Below are 22779 nucleotides of genomic sequence, written 5' to 3' on the forward strand. Positions count from 1 at the left end.
AGCTACATGCTCAAAAAAAAAAAAAAAAAAAAGCATAAACTACTTTTTGCAAAGAGTATAATGATATCTTTTGAAGTCCCCTAACATTGGATCTAAAATTTAACAAATCACTCTTTCCCTGTCTGACCAGATGCCATTTTAAATTATGGGACTTCCATTCCTATAATTTATTGTCACATTTTCGAGAAATGTAGAAAACACCAAAATATGAATTCATATAAAAGCTGTTAAAATTACACTTAGCTCACATAGCAACTATTCAATCAGCTTTTCTAAAGCTGAGTAATTTTTAGGAGTAATTTTCTAAACTCAAAAGTAACTTAAACCCATTCATTATTTTACCTAACTTTGTGAAAGACAAACTTTATAACAAACAACATTTCTTTTGTTTTTGCAGAGAAAAAAAAAACTGGAAAACAATTTAGTTTGAGTACTTTTCTCATAGAAAAGGAAAGAACTCAATAAATAATGAAATATGGGAAACATGAATGTTATCATTCATAAAGAATATCTTTTAAGGTAAATATCAAAGGTATTGGTCCACCAGAAACTTAGAATCTGACTGTGTAATGCCTAAAGTTTTGAAGCTAAATGAGGTAAATGTATCATTCTTTAATTATTCCCAGTAACATGACAAGAGAAAAATAAGTGCCTGGGTCCCCAAATCAGCAAGTGCTGATTCTGAACTTCAGGGATTTTTTTTCTGATAAAACCAAATGAAATTTTTAAGCAATTTTTCCTTTTCATAGTACATCTGACCCCAGTCAAGAATAAGAGAATAAGAGCCAAGAGAAATTTATTTAAGTATTAAGTACATGATTCTTGGTCTAGGGAACTTGCTTTTTTAAAAAAGTTTTCCTAAAAAGGATTATTCTACATTTTCATGCAACTTTATAAGTTCCTTTGGACATTTCTGACAAATAGAAAGATAAATCATTTTGGAAAACGTGAATAATTCCAGAAATATAGAGATTTTTCATTTCTAGGCCATCAAACTTAATTTCTTAATATTCATTCACCTGCAGCCTAAATTCTCCACTTTATTTTGCCAGATATCACTTATTGACTACAAACAAGGCAATTAGTTTTTCTGCTTCATGAGATCACTTATATTAAAATAATTTTTTTACACTGACGATGGTGACTGTATGTGAGAAGGCCACAGATATTACTCTGAGCCTTCCTCTGAAGACACAAAGCAAACACACTTTCCTTTCTCCCGATTAGGGTAATTTCCATCCTACACAGCTTTCCACAGCAGTAATAAACCAGTTTAGGAGATCCTGAGATACAGGGTCTGAATCTTTGAAAGCCAGACCACACCAATAAAAACCAAAAAAAAAAAAAAAAAAAAAAAGGAGATGGGATATGGCTGACTTTGGCTTATTCTCCCTTCAATTTATTTCCAGTTCTTGACAGCCTCATCAGAGCCTAAACATTTGGTGGAAGTACCCAAATAAAATTGACTTTTTAAAGCTTCTATTTTTGTCATTTCCTAGCCTCTCTATAGATTCCCCCTCCACCTCTAACTTATTATATAAAGAGCATGAACAGTGCTTGGCTTGTAGTATGTATTCAGCAAATGTTGATGATGACAATAATTGTCATTACCCAGAAACAGAAAACTGTTCACTATTTAAACCTTAAACTATCTTCTCAATGATTTCTAGAGAAAATTCAAGTGTAAGTTAGATTCTTTCAAACTGCTCTAAGAAACTTGTTTATTTTCAAGCCCAAATGTTATGTCTCTCTAGCCTAGATATATAAAACAGCTTTACTCTCAAGCAAAGACTATGGGGAGAAAAGGGGCAGGGGACTAGACTAGATTAAAAGAACTCAAAGAGACATAACAAAATGCAATGAAACTTGATTGGCTCTAGTTCCAGAAATTAAAATCTACCCATTTTGGAAATAATTGGGGAAATCTAAATGTGAGCTAGACATGGATGACATTACAGAATTATTAATTTTATTAGGTATTTTAATGGTATTGTGGTTATAAAGGAGGATGTCTTCAATCATACAAGATGTGGGCCAAAATATTTAGGGGTGAAGTGTTGTGATCTTTGCACCTGATTTTCAAATGGTTCAGCAAAAGTTATATATTTAAATATAGAGAAAAAGCAAATGTGGCACAATGTTAACTGATGAATCTACGTAAAGAATTCATAGATATTTATTGTATTATACTTCCAAATTTTCCATAGATGTAAAATTTTTTAATAAACAATTAGGAATAAAAAATTTGCAAAAAAAATAGTTTTACTAAAGAAAATACCCTATGTTTCCTTAAATATTTTACTGTAATAATATGCACTTATACATTGATATTATTTATTTACACTTTACAAAACACATACCTATTCAACCTGGAATTAACTACCTTAAACACATTATTTAAATTTCAGTAGTAATCCATGAATCTCTTTATCTTAAATATAAATCAAAATATCTCAATAAAATATCTCTATTTTAAATTATACAACTAAATGAAGGTGTATGGATCATGCTTTAGTATTTCCATAAAGTTTAAAATCTCAATAATTATTTTCAATATTTCTTCTTTGTTTTTCTTCCTTGTCTAGAATAGTCTGTTTTAAGCTCAAAGCAGCATCTTGAAATCCAGGATTTATGTCTAATACCTTCTTGAAATCTTCCAAAGCATCATCAAAATATCCTGTAACCAGAACCCAAGAAATGGAAAAGAGAAAAAAAGCTGAGTATTTTTATATATTATTCATAGCAGAGTTTGGATATACATACTTTTGCTTTTATATTTACAAGCTTCCAACCATTCCTAGTAAAGGGATTTTTTTCCTCTTAATGATGATGATATAGGAGTGTGTATATCAAAGTAATTTTGTGTGCCCTTATGGAATAATATACCTAAAATTAGCTATAGGCTTATTTTATTGAGATTTAACAGATAAATAGCATAAATCACAAAAGTTCAACAAGACTAAACCACCTATGGTTACATAATTGCAGTAAAATTAAGAAACAGAAAATTTTCTTTTTTTTAACACTTAAAATGAGAAATACTACCTATATAGTCCCTTTAATCCAAGGATCTTTTAAACTTCACTTTCTATTGTCTTGTGTGTCTTCAAAGAGTTTAACTCAGAAAAGTTTTACAGGCGACCATCAGCATTACCCTCATTTCACAGCTGGGAATGCACAGGCACAATGGAATGGGGTCACCCCCACTCCTGCGCCCAGGTCCAATTCCCACCCCAGTGCTCTGCTGTGATTCATGCCTATGGAAAGCCTAAAATAAACTCAGGTACGCTTCCTTTGTTCCATGCTGTAAGCCTAAATTTTGCATAACTTTAAAACTTGATTACCACATTAGTTTACAACATTTGAGAGCTCTGAAATAATAGAATACAGTCAATGACAAAAGCAAAAAAAACAAAAAAAAATTCTTACCCAGCCTATACAGTATCAACCCTCTGTTGTAATACGGAACTTCAAAATTGGGTTGGACTTCTATGGCAGATGTGTAGTCATCCATGGCTTCATAAAAATCAACCCTGAAGTACTTGATTTGCCCCCTGTTGTTATATGTAGTAGCCAAATCCTCAGGGCTGCATTTGCTTTAAACAAAAAGTTCACATTAAAAATACCGTGTTACCAAATTCCTCTCATTTCCACTTTCATTCTCTTTTGGGTATTGTCAAACTTCATAGGCTGTAACATGCAGTATCTACACTGAAAAACCAAGCTGAAGAAACAAGGTACAAATAAATAAACTGAAATCCATTTTTGTTTAGCCCTGTTATCTACTTTTGTAGTACTATACCACTACACTGTCAATCTGCAAAGCACATTAATTTTATAGAGTGTTCAAAGCCCCTGTTCACTGCCAACTTGTTTTGCTGGATATTAAAACGATTGTTCATTTTCTAAGCACACAGGGCAAAGACAGATCAGACACATGCTGAGCAAAGGGAAAGCCGGACCAAAGTTCGAGTTTGTTATGGACATGTCACAACGTGAATCAACTTTATTCTCAAATGTTTAAGTGACCTTAAAACAATGAAACTTGAAATCACTTTCTACCATTAAAGAGAGTTAACCGTAGGTGAAAATTCAGCACACTGCTCCCCAGGGAGTGATCTCCACAGGTATAGAGTTGCCCTCCCTCTGGCCTTAGCTGGGATACTCCCAACACCAGGCTGGCTTCTTCTGAGGAGGGTGGGCCCTTTTAGTCTCCCCAGGACTCTGGCCCACTTTGGAGGTCCTGCATGCAGAACTGGCTCTGCACCTGAGGGCTCTAGAGACTGCTCAAAGAGCTTTAAATCAGCAGACTTTCCTGCAAAGGACTGGATCCCCAGGCAGCTCTGACCAGCCACCAGCTCAACAGGTCACAGTCCCTTGCTGCCCAGAACCTTTCTTTACACAGGACAAATAATCGGCAAAAAGAACATTAGAGACTTTGCTCAGTCAGAGACGATTTTGTTTCCCTTTCTTTTTCTCAAAGTGATTCTCAAATTTGCACCAAACAGAGAAGATGCAGGTTAAATTTATCTGTAATTTCTTTATTATACTCCATAGTGCAAGGTATAGTCCTCAGAAAATGTAACTATAGACAGTGTTACTATAATAAAAGCTATTTCTCTTAACATCTCAATCCTTGAGATTTCAGACAGGAACTGTAACTACTGCTACATAAGAGGTCCTCACAGCCCAGGAGCCCCTTTCAATCTAAGTTTGCCAATAACGGAGAGAGACTGTCGCAATTTCAGAAAATTTTCCTTCTGTGGGCTGTGACTGAGAGAGACTGGGTACAAGGATACTTCTGGATGCCACTAGCACCTCTGTTAAAACCTAGAGAAGAAGAGGGCACACTTCCTTCATCTACCTGTGTTATGACACTAGTTAGTTATACGCTGCCCAGGAGACTATGAAGAAGAAACCAACCTTAGGATGCCAGTAAGGTTTCAGCCATTCAATTTCAAGCTTCAAAACTGTTATAAATTCTTAGTATTAACTATGTGTTCATTATATATTAATTCTTAATATATTCAGAGGCTCACAGAATGTTAGATTTAAAATTAGATCTCATTACAACAAATTCTACAAGCCTACTTTCTGTGTGGAAATTCTGTTTCATATGTTAAAGAAATGGGCTAACAGCTGAAGCTAAATTTTTTTTTATAATATTAAAATCATTGTAATGATAGTATTTCTTATATGGAATTTAACCAGGTTACCTAATCCAAATGTGGATTTTTAATATCTGCTAACTTTAACAACCACAAAAAATTTGGAAATTAGGTTTATGGCTAAGGCTGTGCTTTTGGATATTAAAAGAAAATGTTAAAAACCATTCAGAGTGAAAGGCAAAGATTGAAAATACTGTTTCAAAATGATTCAATGACCCAATATTTTAAAAATCAATGTAAACCCCAAAAGACAAATTTAAGGGAAAATTTGAAATGACAAAATTCAATTTCAATCCATGAGTTCCTAGAAGAATTTTAGAACTGTAAGGAAATTGAAGGCTCTTTTTACAGGTGAGAAACTGTAGCTGAGAAAAGGTACAAGTCATGTGGCAGAACCAAGACTGGAATTCACGCAAGCTGAACTCCCTTCTGCTAAGGCACAGCAAATTTTCTTTCCCATGCTGATAAGGGGCTAGTATTACATTTGCTACAGACACTTATTCCAAGCCTGAGATGTGTAAAGGAGGACTAACAAGACTAGACCTCAGCAAGATACCTGTTGCTGATAAATACTTTTTGAAAGCTACTACTAGATAAGTTTATTCTTAGAGCTTGAAACAAGGATAGGAAACTAAGTTTTCTATGTTTACTAATCTCTTCTTTTGGGAGGGGTGCATTGAGACAAAGATGGTGGTACCATCTTACTGCCTGTTCAGAAACTTCTATTAGTTAAATTCTGGTGTATCATTGAAATAAGAAAGCAATTTCATCTTTCTGGTTTAACTCCAGTTTAACAAACAGGGTAAGAATCAAGTCTTTAGTGTTTAGTTAATTAAGCCTCATACAAAAGAAAAGCTGGCATCCTGTCAAGAAAAAGGAAATCCTTGAGTAGAGAGGAGAGTAATGGTGCAGATAATTCAGAACTGTCAGAAAAAAAGAAAAACAACAAAAAAAAGCTGTTCAACCAACCCCTCTCTGTTCTTTCTTTTTACATCCTGGTCCACTTCATACCATCAACAAGCACAACAAAGGTAAAACTTGAAGCAACAACAAATGCTACACATCCGGGCAAAAACCACAAAGATGCCTTAGGCAAGCAAAATATTAGCAGGTGGGGCTCTTAACATCACAAAAAGAAAGACAACCAGACATTATATGCTTCCTGGTGGAAGTATCTATAAAGTATTCTTGCCATGTATTTAATCTGAATTGGATCAAATCTCAAGATTTAACTACCAATTCACAAGCAATATGAAACAGATGACTGTATTAAATGACATCAGAGAAATGCATTCAGTAATCTTAAATATGGAAACACTCAGGCCAGACAAATCGGGTCTCCTCAACAAATAAACTGAAGGGGAAAAAAGGGGAGGGAGGGCCTTATAGATTAAGAGAGACCTGATGTGTATCCTGACTTGAACCACTGCTAAACTAACCGAAAAACAAAACACCATTTTAGTCAGGAAAGTTCCAACACTGACTATTTGATATTAAGAAATTATGTGATAATACTGATGTCATGGTTTTGTCTTTTTAAGAATCCTTAGCCACAAAAAACAACGGTGAACTAACACTTTTTGTATTATCCTGGATGGAGCTGGAGCCCATTCCACTAAGTGTCACAAGAATGGAAAAACAAGCACCACATGTACTCACCATCAAATTGGTACTAACTGATCAACACTTATGTGCACAAACGGTGGTAACATTCAACGGGTGTCCGGCAGGTGGGAGGGGGAGGTAGGGGATGGGTATATTCACACCTAATGGGTGCGATGCACACTGGGGGGGGGGTAGGGACACGACTCGGGTCCAGCAAAGGCAATATTTATGTAACCTAAACATTTGTATATCCATAATATCCTGAAATAAAAATAAAAGAATCCTTAATATTTAGCAATGAAACATCCATGGAAGAATACTACGTCTGGGAGAACTGATAATGCTTAAGCCAAGTGGTAAATACCTGGATGTTCATTATACTCGTCTCTATATACTTAACTGTTTTTCATAACAAGTGAAAAACAAAACCAAAAGCCCTCGCTGAGGTTTTGGTCGGAGTCGCGGTACTGCGTCCTAGCGCGGCACCACCCGGCCGTGTCTCCTTCCCCTCCCCGGTCTTGGATACCCCGCCTGTTACAGTGACGAGTGGAAAAGCCCCGTCGGCTCTAAGTCTCTGGATCAGACAGTGAGCAACGTTGCAGGCAGGACACCGGGGCGAGAGGCAGCGGCCCGTGGCGGACAACCGCGCTGGGGGCTCCGCTCGCGGAAGCTCCTCGCACCGTCCCCGCAGACGGCTCCTTGCGGGTGGGCTCCCTCCCCGCGTCCTCTGCCAACCCCATCCTAGGCCTCGCCTTGGCCATTCTGGGAAAACAAGCATGCAGGTGCTGGGTCAAGACAGGTGAACTCAGGTGGACGAACAAGAGTTCCAGGCGACAACACCCGCGCACCCACCCGGGAAGACACGGAGCCGCCCCCCTCTCCGCCCACTTCTCGCGATAGTTACCTCCCGGGATTCGCGCGGAAGGAGGCCAAATAGGCGCACTGGCGAATGTAAACGGAGTACAGCGCCTCAGCCTCGGTGTACTCGCCCTTTTTGAAGTGAGCGTGGGCAAGTGCTAGGGTTGCGTGGCTTTCTTGGCCCTGCTGCCCTTCCATAGCGGGCGAAGATCTAGCTTTCGGTGTGGAAAGGGGGCTGATTTCTGAGCGAGAGGCGGCACCACGAAGCCACTTCCGCACCCCGGAATTTAACTTGACAGCAAAATTTGGGCGCTAGGTTTGTGCCTTCTGAGGACCCGTCCTCTCGCGAGATAATTGGTTGGCTGCTGGCAGAGTGCTTGGGAGTCCAGAGTAACTTTTACCGTCTTCTGCGAACTGTATTTTTATCGTTATTACCGTTGGTTCCGACTGCCCCGTTTCTCAGAAGAGCATCAGATCCACAGTAGCAAAGTGGGTTCCAAATCCATTGTCTGAATCGCTAAGGCGTCAGCCCTTAGTTATAGCGGATTAGGGACTGATCATGCCGGAAGCGGAAGCAGCCACGGTTTGTTTTTGAATGGCTAATTGGCCTGCGAACTTTTTGTAGCTCCAGGGTTCCAGTGTCCCCATTTGGCAAAACACCGCTTTTAGGGTGTTCTGAGTAGGCTTGGCTAACCTGAGACACTTTGTGTCGAAATTGCAAGAGCTTTATTGTCCCACAGCCCTAGGTTCGAATTCAAATTCTACTGTTTATTAGCTCCAGAACCCTAGAGGGCAAACTCTCCGCCTTTTTGACCCTCTGGAATTGTGTTAGGATTAAATAGTATATTGTGGGAGTCGAGGTCTATGATCTTAGTTTACATTCTCTGGCTGTTTATGCCAAAGGGAAATCCAAATAGTAATTCAGACGTTTCCTTCAAATTAAAATTATGTAAAACGTTTTGCTAACCGCAGTACAGAACCTACATGCTGTGTGCCTTTCCCCGGGTCCCTCAATTCTGTTTTACTTCCCAAACTACTTGAGGTCCTTTCCGTCAGAAAAAGTGAAGATGAAAAACAGTTGGGGCGTGATATTTGCATGATAAAGCCTCACCTGCGAGCAAGTCGGGCAGAAGAAACAGCAAGTGTAAAAGCTATGAGGTAGAAGATTTGTTTTGTTCAAGGAATAACAAAGATATTCATGTCTAACACCCAGTGATTTAAAGGGAAAATAGCAGGGTATGTAGTAAAGATTGGGAATTGGGGAAGAGGTGTTCTGGATAGGAGTAAAGTTTTTAACCCTTTTTGTCCCATGGCCCCTTTGGCAATCTGGCAAAACCTGTGTCTCCTAAATGTTTTCAAGTGCATTTAAAATATAGTATTACAAAGGAAACCAATTATGTTAACACATTTCATACCGCATAGAAATCTCTAAGTTATACACCAGGGACCGCACGTTTTGGAGCAAACTGCACGTTATTTAAATCATCATAACTAGAGAAAACTCGTGAGCGGTCCTTAACAGATGGCGCGGGGAAACCCAAGAAAACTCGTGAGCGGTAGGAAAGGTGTTAAAACACAGTTGCTCAACGTCTCTAATCATCAGGAAAATGCAGATCAAAACTGGGAGATATCACCTAACTCCAGTGAGAATGGCTTTTATCAAAAGTCCCAAAACAACAGTTGCTGGCATGGATGCAGAGAGAAAGGAGCACTTATACACTCTTGGTAGGAATGAAAACTAGTACAGCCTGTATGGAAAATAGTATGGAGATACCTCAAAGAACTTAAAGTAAACCTACCATTTGATCCTGCAATCCCACCACTGGGCATTTACCCAAAGGAGAAAAAGATATTTTATAAAAAAAGACACTTGCATTCGAATGTTTATAGCAGCAGAATTCACAATCACAAAGATATGGAAACAATCCAAGTGCCCATCAATACATGAGTAGATTAATAAAGTGTGGTATATTTATACCATGGAGTATTACTCAGCCATAAAAAATGGTGAACTAATACCTTTTGTAACAACCTGGATGGAACTGGAAACTGTCCTTTTAAGTGAAGTATCGCAAGAATGGAAAAAAAGCCACGTGTAATCACTTAAATTAGAACTAATATATCAATACTCATGTACACAGATGGTAGCAAAATTCAATCAAAATCAAGCAGATGGGACCAGGGAGGAAGGGATGGGTAAATTGACACCTAACAGGTACAATGCACACTATATGAGTGATGGACACACTTAAAACTTTGACTCAAACTGTACAAAAGCAATTCATGTAACCAAAACATTTATACCCCCATAATATTCTGAAATAATACAATAAAAAAACACAGTTTTTATAAACAAATTTACAAGACAGCAACATATACTTATTCACACATTAAATATCAAGACCAGTGGCAAACCCAAAGCTAGCAGAGGAAAAAAATAAAAAACATAAAAGCACATAAACCAGAATAGAAAAACGAGAAAAAAATCAACAAAACCAAAAGTTGGTTTTTCAAAAAGATTAACAAAAATTAATAAACTTTTAGCTAAATTGACTATGAAAAAAAGAAAAGACTCATTACTAAAGACAGAAATGAAAGTGAGGACATTACTACCAATTCTACAGAAATAAAAAAGGATTATAGGAGGGTACTATGAGCAACTGTATGCAAAATAATTGGATAACCTAGATGAAATCAACACATTCCTGGAAACAAAAAACCTACCAATATAAAATCATGAAGAAATAGAAAATCTGAATAGACCTGTAACTAGTAAAAGAGTATGCATCAGTAATAAGAACAAAAAAAACCTGACAAAAGCCCTGAACCTGATGGCTTCACTGATGAATTCTACCAAACATTTAAGGAAGAACCAACACCAATCCTTCTTTAAACTCTTCCAAAAAAATTGAAAAGGAGAGAAAACTTCCCAACTTATTCTATAAAGACAGCACTTCTCTGATACCAAAGCCAGACAAAGATACTAGATGAAAACTACAGACCAATATCCTTTATGGCACTGATACAAAAATCCTCAACAAAATATTAGCAAATTAAATTCATTAACATATTAAAAGATCAAACACATTGATAAAGTAGAATTTATTCCCAGGATGGAAGGATGAGTCAACACATGAAAATCCATCAATGTAATACAGCACCTTAACAAAATGGAAGAAAAAACTATATTATCATCTCTATTGATGTAGAAAAAAAATTGACAAAATTCAAAACCCTTTTGTGATTAAAAAACACTCAAGCCAGGAATAGAAGTCTACCTCAACATAAAAGCCATATATGAAAAACCCACATTGAACATCACATTCAATGATGAAAGACTAAAAGTGTTTCCTCCAAAATCAGGAACAGGGCGAGGATGCTCACTTTCACCACTTCTATTCAATGTAGCACTGGAAGTTCTAGCCAGAGCAATTAGGCAAGAAAAAAATAAAAAACATCCAAATTAGAAAAGAAGAAGTAAAATAATCTCTATTCACAAATGATATGCTCTTACATATAGATAACCCTAAAGAGTTCACCAAAAAATAAAACTATTAGAATAAATGAATTCAGCAAAATAGCACAATACAGAACCACATAAAAATTAGTTGCATTTTTATATACTAACAGTGAAAAAGCCAAAAAGGAAATTAAACAATTCCATCTAAAATAGCATCAAAAAGAATGAAATATTTGGGAATTAACCAAGAAGGTGAAAGACCTGTATGAGGAAAACTACAAAACACTAAAGAAATTTAAAAACAAAAGATATTCCATGTTCATGGATTAGAAGACTTAATATTGTTAAAATGTTAATACTATACAAATCAATCTACAGAATCAATGGATCTTTGTCCAAATCCCAATGTTTCTGTAGAAATAGAAAAATCCATCCTAAAATTCATATGGAATTTCAAGGGACCCCAAATAACCAAAGTAATCTTGAAAAACAATGAAGTTGAAGGATTCACAGTTCCTGATTTCAAAACTTACTACAAAGCTATAGTAATCAAAATAGTGTAGCATTGACATAAAGACAGTCTTTTTAACAAATGGTGCTGGGAAAACTGGATATCCACATGCAAAAGAATAAAGTTGGATGCTTACACCACATACAAAAATTAACTCAAAATGGATCAGTGACCTAAATGTAAAACCTAAAATTACAAACTCTTAGAAGAAAATGTAGTGCAAAAGACTCACAACATTGAATTTGGAAATAATTTTTTGGATATGACACCAATGGCATAGGCAACAACAAAAATATACTGGATTTCATGAGAATTTAAAACTTTTGTGCATCAAAAGATATATCAGAGTAAATAGGCAACCCATAGAATAGGAGAAAATATTTTCAAATCATATATCTCATAAAGGTCTAACATCCAAATATAGAGAGAATTTCTAGAACTCAAAAACAACAACAAAAACAACCCAATGCAAAAATGGGCAAAGGGCTTGAAGAGACTTCTCCAAAGAAAATACTCAAATGGCCAATAAGCACATGAAAAATGCTCATTAATCATTAGGGAAATGCAAATCAACACTACAATCAGATACCACTTCACAACCAATAGGATGGATACTATTAATATTAAAAAGATAGAAACAAAATAACAAATGTGTTGGTGATAATGTCAAGAAATTGGAACACTTTTGCATTATTGATGGGAGAATAAAATGGTGCAGCCACAGTATTCCTCAAAATATTAAAAATAAAATTATGATTCGGCAATTCCATGTCCAGGTATATATACCTCCCAAAACTTGAAAGCATGGTCTTAAAGAGCTATTTGACACCCATGTTCATAGCAGCAGCATTCACAACAGCTAAAAGGTAGAAGCAACCCAAGTGTCCATCAACAGATGAATGGACAAGCAAAATGTAGTACATACATTCAATGGAATATTATCCAGCCTTAAAAGGACAGAAACTATGACATGTGCTACAACATGGATGAACCTCAAGGACATTATACTAAGTGAACTAAGCCAGTCACAAAAAGACTGCATGATTCTATTTATATGAGGTACCTAGAGTAGTCATAGTCATAGAGACAGAAGTAGAATGGTGGTTGCCAGGGGCTGGGGTGAGGGGGATTAATGAGTTTACAGTTTCAGTTTTGTCATATAAAGAGTTCTAGAGATGGATGGTGGTGATGGTGGAATGTGTATAATATGAATGTACTTAATAAATGTAGTTAATACCACTTTAATTGTACACTTAAAAATGTTAAGATAGTAAATTTTATGCTATGTATATTTTATCACAATAAAAAAATCAAAAAATTTAGTGTGAATGCTGTAATTTTGAGATCTTTGCAACAACATTGTGTTGAAGTCATTATTTACTGTTTCTATACTGTTTCTACTGCTTCATAAAGTTGGTTGTTATGTGCATAGATATTGTTATATCTATGTCCACAGATATTCTTACAGGTTATATTTTTATTGTAAATTGCAGCTTTTAGCATTATAAAGTATTCTTGGTTGTGGTACTGTAATTCACCACACCAATGAATTAAAGAAAAAAATATCAATACATGTAGAAAAGACACTGAATAAAATTCAATGCTTTAGCAAACTAGAACCACAAGGGACATAATTAACTTATTAAAACCTACCAACAAAATAGCTACAGCAAATATAATAAGCAGTGGCAAAATATTGAAGGATTTTCTTTGATATTAGAAATAAGACAAGGATGCCCAATATCATCACTTCTATTATTCAACAGTGTATCAGGGATCCTAGTCAGTGCAATAAGGTGAAAAAAGAAATAAAAAGGGTAGAGATTGGAAAGAAAAAAAGAAGCAATCATCAAACACCAATTATAAGATTGTGTAGATAGAAAAGAAGTACAAAGGACCAACAGTAACAAATCATTTTTGTAGAAGAAAAACAAAATAGAAGGACTTCCTCTACCACACAGAAAGACTTATTATAAAACTATAATAACTGAGGCATTATGCTTTGGGCACAGAGAAAGACAAATGCAAAGACAATGGAACAAAAAGAAACCAGAAACTGTTTGTGTGTATGTATATATATATATATATATATATATATATATATATATATATATATATAGAGAGAGAGAGAGAGAGAGAGAGAGAGAGACTTGATTTTTTGAATACAATTGCACATCAGTGTGGAAAGGATGGACTTCAACTGAGTATCCAAATGGAGGGAAAAAAAATTGACCCTTATCTAACATAATTGACAAAAATCCACAGTTCCATGTGGATTACAAATTTAATTGTGAGAGGCAAAAGAATAAAGTTTTTAGAATATAGTATCTTCAAGACCTTAGGATAGAAATTACTTTCATAAAGTAATTTCTTTCTTTCAAAAATCTTCTATATCCTTATTTTTTTGTCCATTTCTATCAATTACAGAGAGAGGGGTATTACAATCTCTAACTATGATATGGATTTGCCTTTTTCTCCCTTTAGTTCTGTCAGTTTTTGCTTTGCTTATTTTTACTAGGTATATTAACAATTAGAATTATTTCTCTCCCTGTTGGATTGACCCTTTTATCATTATGAAATATTTTTCTTTATCTCTAGTAATATTCATTGTCTGTAAGTCTATTTGGTAATAATAGAAACACATAAGCTTTCTTATCCTTGCCATTTGCATGGTACATCTTTTCTCATCTTTTTACTTTCAACCTATCTCTGTTTTCAAACAGACTCTTGCTTTCAAAAATCTATTATATTTTGACAATCTCTTTTAATTAGAGTATTTAGTCCATTTACATTTAACATAATTATTGATACAGCTGGGTTTAAGTCTGCCCTGTTATTTTTCTCATGTATGATTTGTTCTTCTTTTTCTCTTTTCCTGTATTATTTTAAATTAACTAGTTAATATTACATTTTTCTCTATTAGCTTTGTTTTATTAATCAGCTTTATTGAAGTATAATTTACATTAATTTTTTAACTTATGAGAAATCTCTTTTTAAAATGTATTTCTTATTATAAATATATAATACAGCAATATATTCAGTTTCACCTGTTTATTTTTCTTCTGTTAAATTCAATTAAAATAGAAATGCCTTATTTTAAAAAAATAAAATTACCAATGTTAAGGATATAATTTGATGAGTTCTGACAAACATATATCCAGGTAATTACCATCAAAAACAAGATATAAAGCATTTATATCATCCCAAAAAGTTCCTTTGTCCCCTTCCAAGTCAATCCCCTATGCTTTTCCCTGACGTCAGGCACCACTTTCTATCACCATGATTCTATCTGTTCTAGAATTTCATATAAATAACATCATACAGTATGCCTTTTATGTCTGGCTTCTTACACATAGCACAGTGCTTTTGAGGTTCATCCATGTATCAATAGTTCATTCCTTTTTATTCCTGAGCAGTATTTCACTGGATATGGATAGTCCACAATTTGTTTACATATCCACATGGTGATGGATGTTTGGCTTTGTTCCAGTTTCTGGCGATTATGAATAAAACTTTTGCACATTTGCATGCAAGTTTTTGTGCAGATGTGTTTTGATTTCTCCTAGGTAAATTCCTAAGAGTGGGTTTGCTGGGTCTTACAGTAAGTGTATGTTTAAATTTAAAAAAAACTTTCAAACTTTTCCAAAGTGGGTGTACTATTTTGTATTTCTGCCAGGTATGTAGGAGAGTTTCGATTGCTCTCTATCCTCACCGACATTTGTCTTGTCAGTTAATTTTAGCCATTGTGGTAAGTGTATAGAAGTATCTCATTTTTATCTAAATAAATTTTACTCACTAGAAATTTAAACTATGCCAGATAAGAAATCAATAGTTAAATAAAATAATAACCCTAAGCTCTTAATATCTACTTTTTTATTTGAGTTTAGAGAAATCTCTTAAGAACAAATACCTTGTTATGAAAAAACACTTATAATACATCAGTTTCTTCACCTCAGTGTTTTTCTCCTCTCAAATCCAACTAAAATATAAATTAATGTTGTTATTTTTAAAAAGACAAGACTATACTTTATCATCTATAATCATGTATTTTTAAAATTTTCTACCATGAACATTTGTTATTTTATACTTTTAAAAAAATGTTAGTTTCAGTCTACGGCCACACCACCCTGAACGCGCCCGATCTCGTCTGATCTCAGAAGCTAAGCAGGGTCGGGCCTGGTTAGTACTTGGATGGGAGACCGCCCGGGAATACCGGGTGCCGTAGGCTTAAAAAAAAAAAAAAAAAAAAGTTAGTTTCCCAAGTGCCCATCAATACATGAGTGGATTAATAAAATGTGGTATATGTATACCATGGAGTACTATTCAGCTTTAAGAAATAATGGTGATACAGCACCTCTTGTATATTCCTGGATACAGCTGGAACCCATTCTACTAAGTGAAGTATCTCAAGAATGGAAAAACAAGCACCACATGTACTCACCAGCAAATTGGTATTAACGGATCAACACCTCAGTGGGCATATAGGAATAACATTTATCGGGTGCCGGGTGGGGGGGGATGGGTATATACAAACATAATGAGTAAGATGTGCAACGTTTGGGGGATGGTCATGCTTGAAGCTCTGACTCAAGGGGGAAGGGGGGCATGGGCAATATACATAACCTTAACATTTGCACTCCCATAATATGCTGAAATAATTTAAAAAAGAGTGAATAAGCAGCACAAAAAAAATAAAAATAAAAGATAGTCAAAAAATGTTAGTTTCTTAAAGAAAAAAGTTAATTGAGAATAATCTTAGACAGTAGGGGCAACATATATTGCTATTTTCATTTTAGAAACTCAGTAGTAAAATCATAGAGCTACAATATCATCAAATTCAATACATACTCTTGATTTTCTCTTAAAAGTCTAATAACATATTTTCTTCCTTCATTTCTAAATGAAAACTCAGCATGGCCACTAAGAAGTAATTCACTGCAACCTCCAATAATCTGACATTTGCCTAGTATCTTTATAAGGTCTTTAGAAGGGTTTTTTCCCCATTTGGTAGCAAAAGTGGTATTGTACATCTATTGTACCTCCTGCCCCTTCTCCCTTTACCCCTCTGAAGCTCAATACCCTCCTAGACAAACACCACCAAAATATTTAAATGAAGACTAAGCAAACACCATGTTATCCATAAGTTATAGATAAATGAAATTTGGAACAAAGGCAAGTCAATTTTTCTTCAATATTTATTATTTTTATATTTTTTCACTTAATGCCACATAAATCCTAAGATGTCAGCTCTTGGAATACAGACAGATAATTTCAAATATTTTAGCCAAAGAACTTATAATGAAATTAGCATTTGTGAATTATAGCAGGTCAACAATGCTATGCTGCTTGTTAGGCACATTGCTTATCAGTCAAAGCTTTATCAGTCGGTTCCATCATTTCAATGCTTTGGCCTACCACGCTACTTTGAAACATAATATAATTCAGGGCAGTTTTGTGATAAAGAACAACTCAGCATTACTCAAAGGGAGTCAGTTCATATTTACTGAAAAAATAGAATATAACTGTTTCATTATGCTATTTTTGATATACTAATTCTGCCTTTCCAACTTTTCTCCAAGTATTTGTTTTATATGGTCAATTTTCCTTCTCTTTGTCCCTTTTAATAGGGGAGAGTTTGTTAGTGTTGTTATCTTGAAATTTCCTTCCTGTTTAATAAAACCAAGTGGACCAACTCATACTATGAGTTCTTTCTCTAGTACCAATTTCAAGACAAAGGTCCCCAAGACATTATGGCAGATCATTAAAGCTTTCACAGATATAGATCCCAAAGAGTCTTAAGCTTTTACAATAGTAGAAAAGATGTATCTGTGTGCATATATGCATGTGTATATACACACACATACACATCATATACACATATGATAATTAGTTCTACAAAGTATCAGAGGTTGTTTTTAGATAATTTTTTTTCTGGATCAAAATTTAACAAGAAATATCCCAAGCAAATCAGGACCAATCTGAAATAATCAGTTGGAGGAAAAATTCTAGAGCTTAGGCAGCATGAACTTAGTGACTAATAAGAAGGCTCCAAAAGAGAGTTCCCCAAAGATATGTCAGGAGAGGTCTGAGAAGTCAACAGGTGATTCTGGAATTGAAGCAAATGGGAATATAACCAACAGGCCACAATAAGGGCTAGCAGCAGGACAATCTAATGAGTTCTCAGCTAATTCCTGTGAGAGTAAAGGGACAAGGAAAGAAGAGACACTCGGGCATTAAACCATGGACCAAGAATCACAACTCTGAACAAACTGTCCTGAAGGAACCTTTCACACAGGCAGAGCTAACAAGTGTGCTATCCCTACAGACCTGAAAATTTCTCTTTCATTGATTAAGCAGAGAATAGTCTTATCCCTGAAAATAGATAGTTCTATAGAAAGATGTAAATGAGTTCAATAGGAGAGATATTTTCTTAGATAGACCTCTTTGTTAGGATGTGATTTTTTGATTTGGGGAAATATTCCATTCTGGTATAGAAGAAAACAAATGAAATAGATGAAATTCATTGTGTTAAATTTAGAGAAGTTAGTAACTTATGAGACATATTAGACAAAGTAGAGCATATATGTGTGACCAAAGATAGAAGAGGACAGAACAAGAGATACCAAATATTCATGAAGCACTAAAAGTATGAAGAGCAACAAAGATCCTAAATATTCACGATACAGTAAGTATGCATGAGACATATAAAGCCCTCAATATGTGTAAGGTCTTTATTCAATTACTCATTGGTGACTTATTCTGGCCTGTCCTCTACAGTAAAATTCATGACTGCTTAGCACACTAACTGGCAAGCTACAGCTATGGCCAAGTGTACTTGCCCCTGAGCCCCTTCTATAGAGCAAGTGTGTATCGCTGGCCTCAGGCACGGTTCATCTGATTGCGTCCCCTGGCTCAAACCTCAACCCTGGTCCTCTTCATAATCCCACTATCAGTGGAAAGCTGAAGTGACAGAGTGGGAGTCAGGACATGAGAACATTATCTAACCCAGGAGTCAGGTACTATGGTCTTTCTAATCCACTGGCACCCTAGCCTTCTTTTTATCTTTTGTTTGTTTGTTTCTTTTATTTTGCTTTCTTCTTTTAGTGTAACCCTCTGACTGCACACTGATTTTATATGTTTATATATGTTTTTCTTCTTCTTTCTATTTTTTTTTAATTTCTACCCTATCCTAATAGTGTTAATCTACCCCATCACTTTCTCCTTGTTCCTCACTGTGCATTCCAAATTGATTTAAAAACCAAATTGATTTTGAACATCCTCATTTGGTTTGTAAGCCTCTCTGATCCATGTAAGCCTCTCTGGAACAGCTTGCTTGGTAGCGTATTTGGAGGCTACCATCGTACCAATGTCATTGTCCACAAGGCACATGAACAGAGACAGAGACTTCAAAGACTTCTGTTCCTCCCATTTATTTAGGCACTTGAGCCCACTATCTATCCTAAGTTCACCTAGGCTCTAAATGTGTCCTTACAGCTCACTTCTCAAACTGTAACAGGTTTAAATTGTCTCCACAGGACCAAAAACATGTCACATTGAGAGAGTGAACTAATCTAAGTATCATAGCTGCAATAACAAAGTTTAATATTTCTTTCCATTTATTGCCTCTACTAAACATCAGCCAAACTTCAGAAAATCATCTTAATGAAATAGCGCTAAAGTCTGGTCTTGAGCCACAAAATGGGAGCCCATGAGAAATAAACAGAGAATGTTATTAGCTATATAAAAGAGGTAAGAAATTATCATTACTGATCATAATTTTTCTCTTTTAAATTAATAATAATAAATCAAAACACATATATGTCAAGAAAGAATCACTCCCTATAACAAGAGAGTTATCTAAATGAAGGGTCCAGCTTGGTGACAATGTTTCAGCAAAACTATAAGTGAATATTTTTGTATAAATTCTTATCATTATAGATAAAGCCAAGTTTTCTACACAAAGGCATGAAACAGTAAATGCCAAATGCTATCCTTTGAATGAGACTAAAAGGGTAGATTTTGAAAAAGATGAAGAATAGGATATTAGAAACAATTCAAACTGTGAAAATTGTCTTAAAATGCCATCACTTCACTTTTGGAAATAAAATATAGATAACATTCAATACTTACTTACTTAAAGTAAATACCACTAGAAAGAGAGCTCATTTCAGTATTACAATTGTTTAGCCTCCTAGTAAAGGTTATGTCAATTCTCTAAATTGATCTTTGCTCCACTCCCATACTTCCCCCATCTCCCACCCCTCCCTCAAGAATTTTTAATGAATTAGGATCCTTGACACTCTGAGAAAAACATTTCTTATTTGGAATATTTCCATGCTGTCTTGTAAACAACCACAAGATAGATAAAAGACAGACAGAAAATAAGGTTGATTTTGATAAGTTTCATATGAAAAACAGCCTTTTATTGCATAGTTGAATTTCCACACAAATATTAATTATTTTATTATAATATATATTTTGTGTAGAAATACAACTATAAGATGGTGAGCTTGATTTTCATATAAAACTTAGAAAAACCAATATTACATATACAGTTCTAGCTATGTATATATGTGCTACATATATTTTACAATTATATACAGATCATCACTCCTTTATGCCACTGAACTGTGGCATAAGGGACAGAAGTTGTAGTTACTAATTTCCTGAGCAAGAACACAGTGCTTGCACACACTGCACATCCAGAACTGATACTCAGTGATTGGGCTCCCTGTGGCAACGCATGTTGGCAGTTTTCCTTCTCCACTGTAAAAATAAGAGGAAAAATAATTAATTATATTTTAAAGCTTCTAACTAGTCTAAATTTATTAAACACACTTTAAAAACTGAAGAATAAAAAAATTCAAGATTAACTTCCAATAAAATACTTTCATTTTGAAAAGTTTTTTCAAGTAAAAATTTTTACAAAGAAAAAAATAAAACATTAATACGCTCATAAGACTAAATAAAACAGGGTATAATGTTAATGTAAATTGCTTAAAAATGTAGTGCTTTAATTCCTATATTATACATTATACAGACAGAAATACAAGCTTCTATTAAGGTAATCTACTAATTACAATCAGCTTACCCTTCCAGAAGGCTATCCAATTCAGATTTTCTGTTATCTTTTGGAGTATGTTTGGTGAAGATTTCTAGAGCAAGGTCTTCATATTGCTGTTTCTGTTCTGTACTGAGGGTGTCTAAAGATTCGAGTTTAATGAATGCTTTGGAACAAGTACCAAAAGCTCTGCTGGCACATGCACAGAGTGCTAACAGAGAGTAGATCTCAACAGCAGGGATAATGTCTTCATAGTCTCTCAGGTGAAGAGCTAGGAAAAAGAGGACAATTTGGGTTTTTAAAAATAATCAAAATATCATGGACATATATGGAAAGAATCTATGTTACAATGTTTTAGTTTAAGCTACATGAACTTTAACAAACTTAAAGCAAACAGTGTAGAGATGAGAGCAACAGTAGGAAGAAGCAGGCTACATGATCTCCTAGGTTCTGTGAAGCCAGTTAACAGCTCAGGTCCTCTGAAATGGTGCACATGGCTCTGCCAACTTAGAAATATACAATACACACAGATGAAAACAATTTTGGGGTCAAAACACCCTTCTTTTATTCCATTAATGTTAGAAATTTCTGTGGCATTCCAGAAAAAGTAAATTAATATTATAGTACGTTAGTTGTAATTCTCAAAATGATATGTTTCTTTTTGTAAAAAAAATAAATAAAAAAAGCAAACTAGTAGTGAAATCTTGTGTTGTGTTCTCTCTTTGTTTCTTTAAAGAGATTATTGCTTTTCTGTCTTACTGAAACAATAGGACCTTGAGAAAAAAGAAGTGAAAGTGAGTTTCTAAATGTTAATTCAGATAATTTATTTTGATTGTTATCACACCTTATTTTTAATTTTTCTATACTGGAAATATAACCTTTCTTAAAAATATATTATAGATTTAATATCATATTTGGAACCAATTTATATCTTTTTCTTCTCTAGACCTGGCAATCATAAAAATATCTTATTATAGTATATTGAAAATGTCATAAAGCAACTTTAAAACAATATATTCATGTATTTTATAATTAGATTTCTATAGGCTGGGCACAGTGGCTCACGCCTATAATCCTAGCACTCTGGGAGGCCGAGGCAGGTGGATCGCTAGAGGTCAGGAGTTCGAGACCAGCCTGAGCAAGAGCAAGACCCCGTCTCTACTAAAAAAAAAAATAGAAAGAAATTAATTGACCAACTAAAAAATATATATATACAAAAAAACTTAGCCAGGCATGGTGGTGCATGCTTGTTGTCCCAGCTACTCGGGACGCTAAGGCAGTAGGATCTCTTGAGCCCAAGAGATTGAAGTTGCTGTGAGCTAGGCTGACGCCATGGCACTCACTCTGGCCTGGGCAACAAAGTGAGACTCTGTCTCAAAAAAAATAAAATAAATAAATAAAAGATTTCTATAAACTGGTTCTCAGGTAAAGTGTTTACAACAAAGTTTAGTGGAAGAAATTTATATGAAATACAATCATTCAATTATACTAAACAACCCTCTAATTTCACATATGGAGCATAATAAGGTCACAGGTAATAACTTACAAGGCATATATTGTTTCAGATCATTTTATCACTAAAACCAAAAAAAAAGAAGCATATGGATATCTTCACCCAGCAGGTAAAGTATCTCAAGTTAAAGATCGAATTTTTATTTTAATATATAAGTCTATAAATGTTGTATAACTTATATAAAAATACAACTATAATAAATAATATATAATTTAATAATATATTAACCACAAAATTAAATGAAGGTCGGTTATAAAATAAACATATAAAAATAAAAATCATTTCTATATAACTAATAACCAATGAGAAAAAAAATTGTACAGTCCCATTGCTAATGACAACATAAATAGGAATAAATTGCAAAAGAAATGTTCAGAGCATACAAGAAGAAAACTACAAATCTTTAGAGAGAAACACAGATAACACAAATAGGTTTTTAAATTTATGTTTCTAGAATGAGAGGCCAAGGCAAGATGGCTGACTAGAGACATTGTTTACCAGATGGTCCCAGAAGGAAGGAAGGGTTTCAGACAAAGGAGAGGGGAAAAAGGACACAGTTCAGGTGTAGGTCAGAAAAAGAAGTACGAAAGCCCACCAGGGACC

General features: G+C 34.8%; 2 protein-coding genes and 1 non-coding gene across 5 annotated transcripts in view; 1 reads left to right on the plus strand and 2 right to left on the minus strand.

Moving 5' to 3' along the window:
- Positions 1-1280: 1280 nt before the first annotated feature.
- TTC32 (tetratricopeptide repeat domain 32) lies at positions 1281-7966 on the minus strand. 2 transcript variants are annotated; one of them, XM_012787733.2, is made up of 3 exons: positions 7678-7966; positions 3430-3596; positions 1281-2677 (listed from the first exon to the last, which is right to left on the minus strand). In XM_012787733.2, the coding sequence occupies exons 1-3, from the start codon at positions 7827-7829 to the stop codon at positions 2538-2540; spliced, it is 459 nt and encodes a 152-aa protein (XP_012643187.2). In that variant the 5' UTR covers positions 7830-7966; the 3' UTR covers positions 1281-2537. The 2 variants fall into 2 exon arrangements, with proteins under 2 accessions (XP_012643187.2, XP_075856681.1); XM_076000566.1 differs by lacking the exon at positions 7678-7966 and adding an exon at positions 7454-7649.
- A 7745-nt stretch (positions 7967-15711) lies between these two features.
- Positions 15712-15830, plus strand: LOC142870096 (5S ribosomal RNA). The gene has a single exon (XR_012918661.1). It is a non-coding gene; the product is annotated as a 5S ribosomal RNA (ribosomal RNA).
- A 4075-nt stretch (positions 15831-19905) lies between these two features.
- WDR35 (WD repeat domain 35) overlaps positions 19906-22779 on the minus strand; it is a 62804-nt gene continuing 59930 nt past the window's right edge. For both annotated transcript variants that reach the window (XM_020288655.2, XM_020288654.2), the window contains 2 exons: positions 20694-20934; positions 19906-20368 (listed from right to left, as the gene is read on the minus strand). In XM_020288655.2, coding sequence (XP_020144244.1) covers positions 20218-20368; positions 20694-20934 — 392 coding nt within the window. In that variant the 3' untranslated portion in view covers positions 19906-20217. The remainder of the gene's footprint in view (positions 20369-20693; positions 20935-22779) is intronic.

This window comes from Microcebus murinus, chromosome 3 (genome assembly GCF_040939455.1).
Source record: "Microcebus murinus isolate Inina chromosome 3, M.murinus_Inina_mat1.0, whole genome shotgun sequence".
Classification (NCBI taxonomy): domain Eukaryota; kingdom Metazoa; phylum Chordata; class Mammalia; order Primates; family Cheirogaleidae; genus Microcebus; species Microcebus murinus.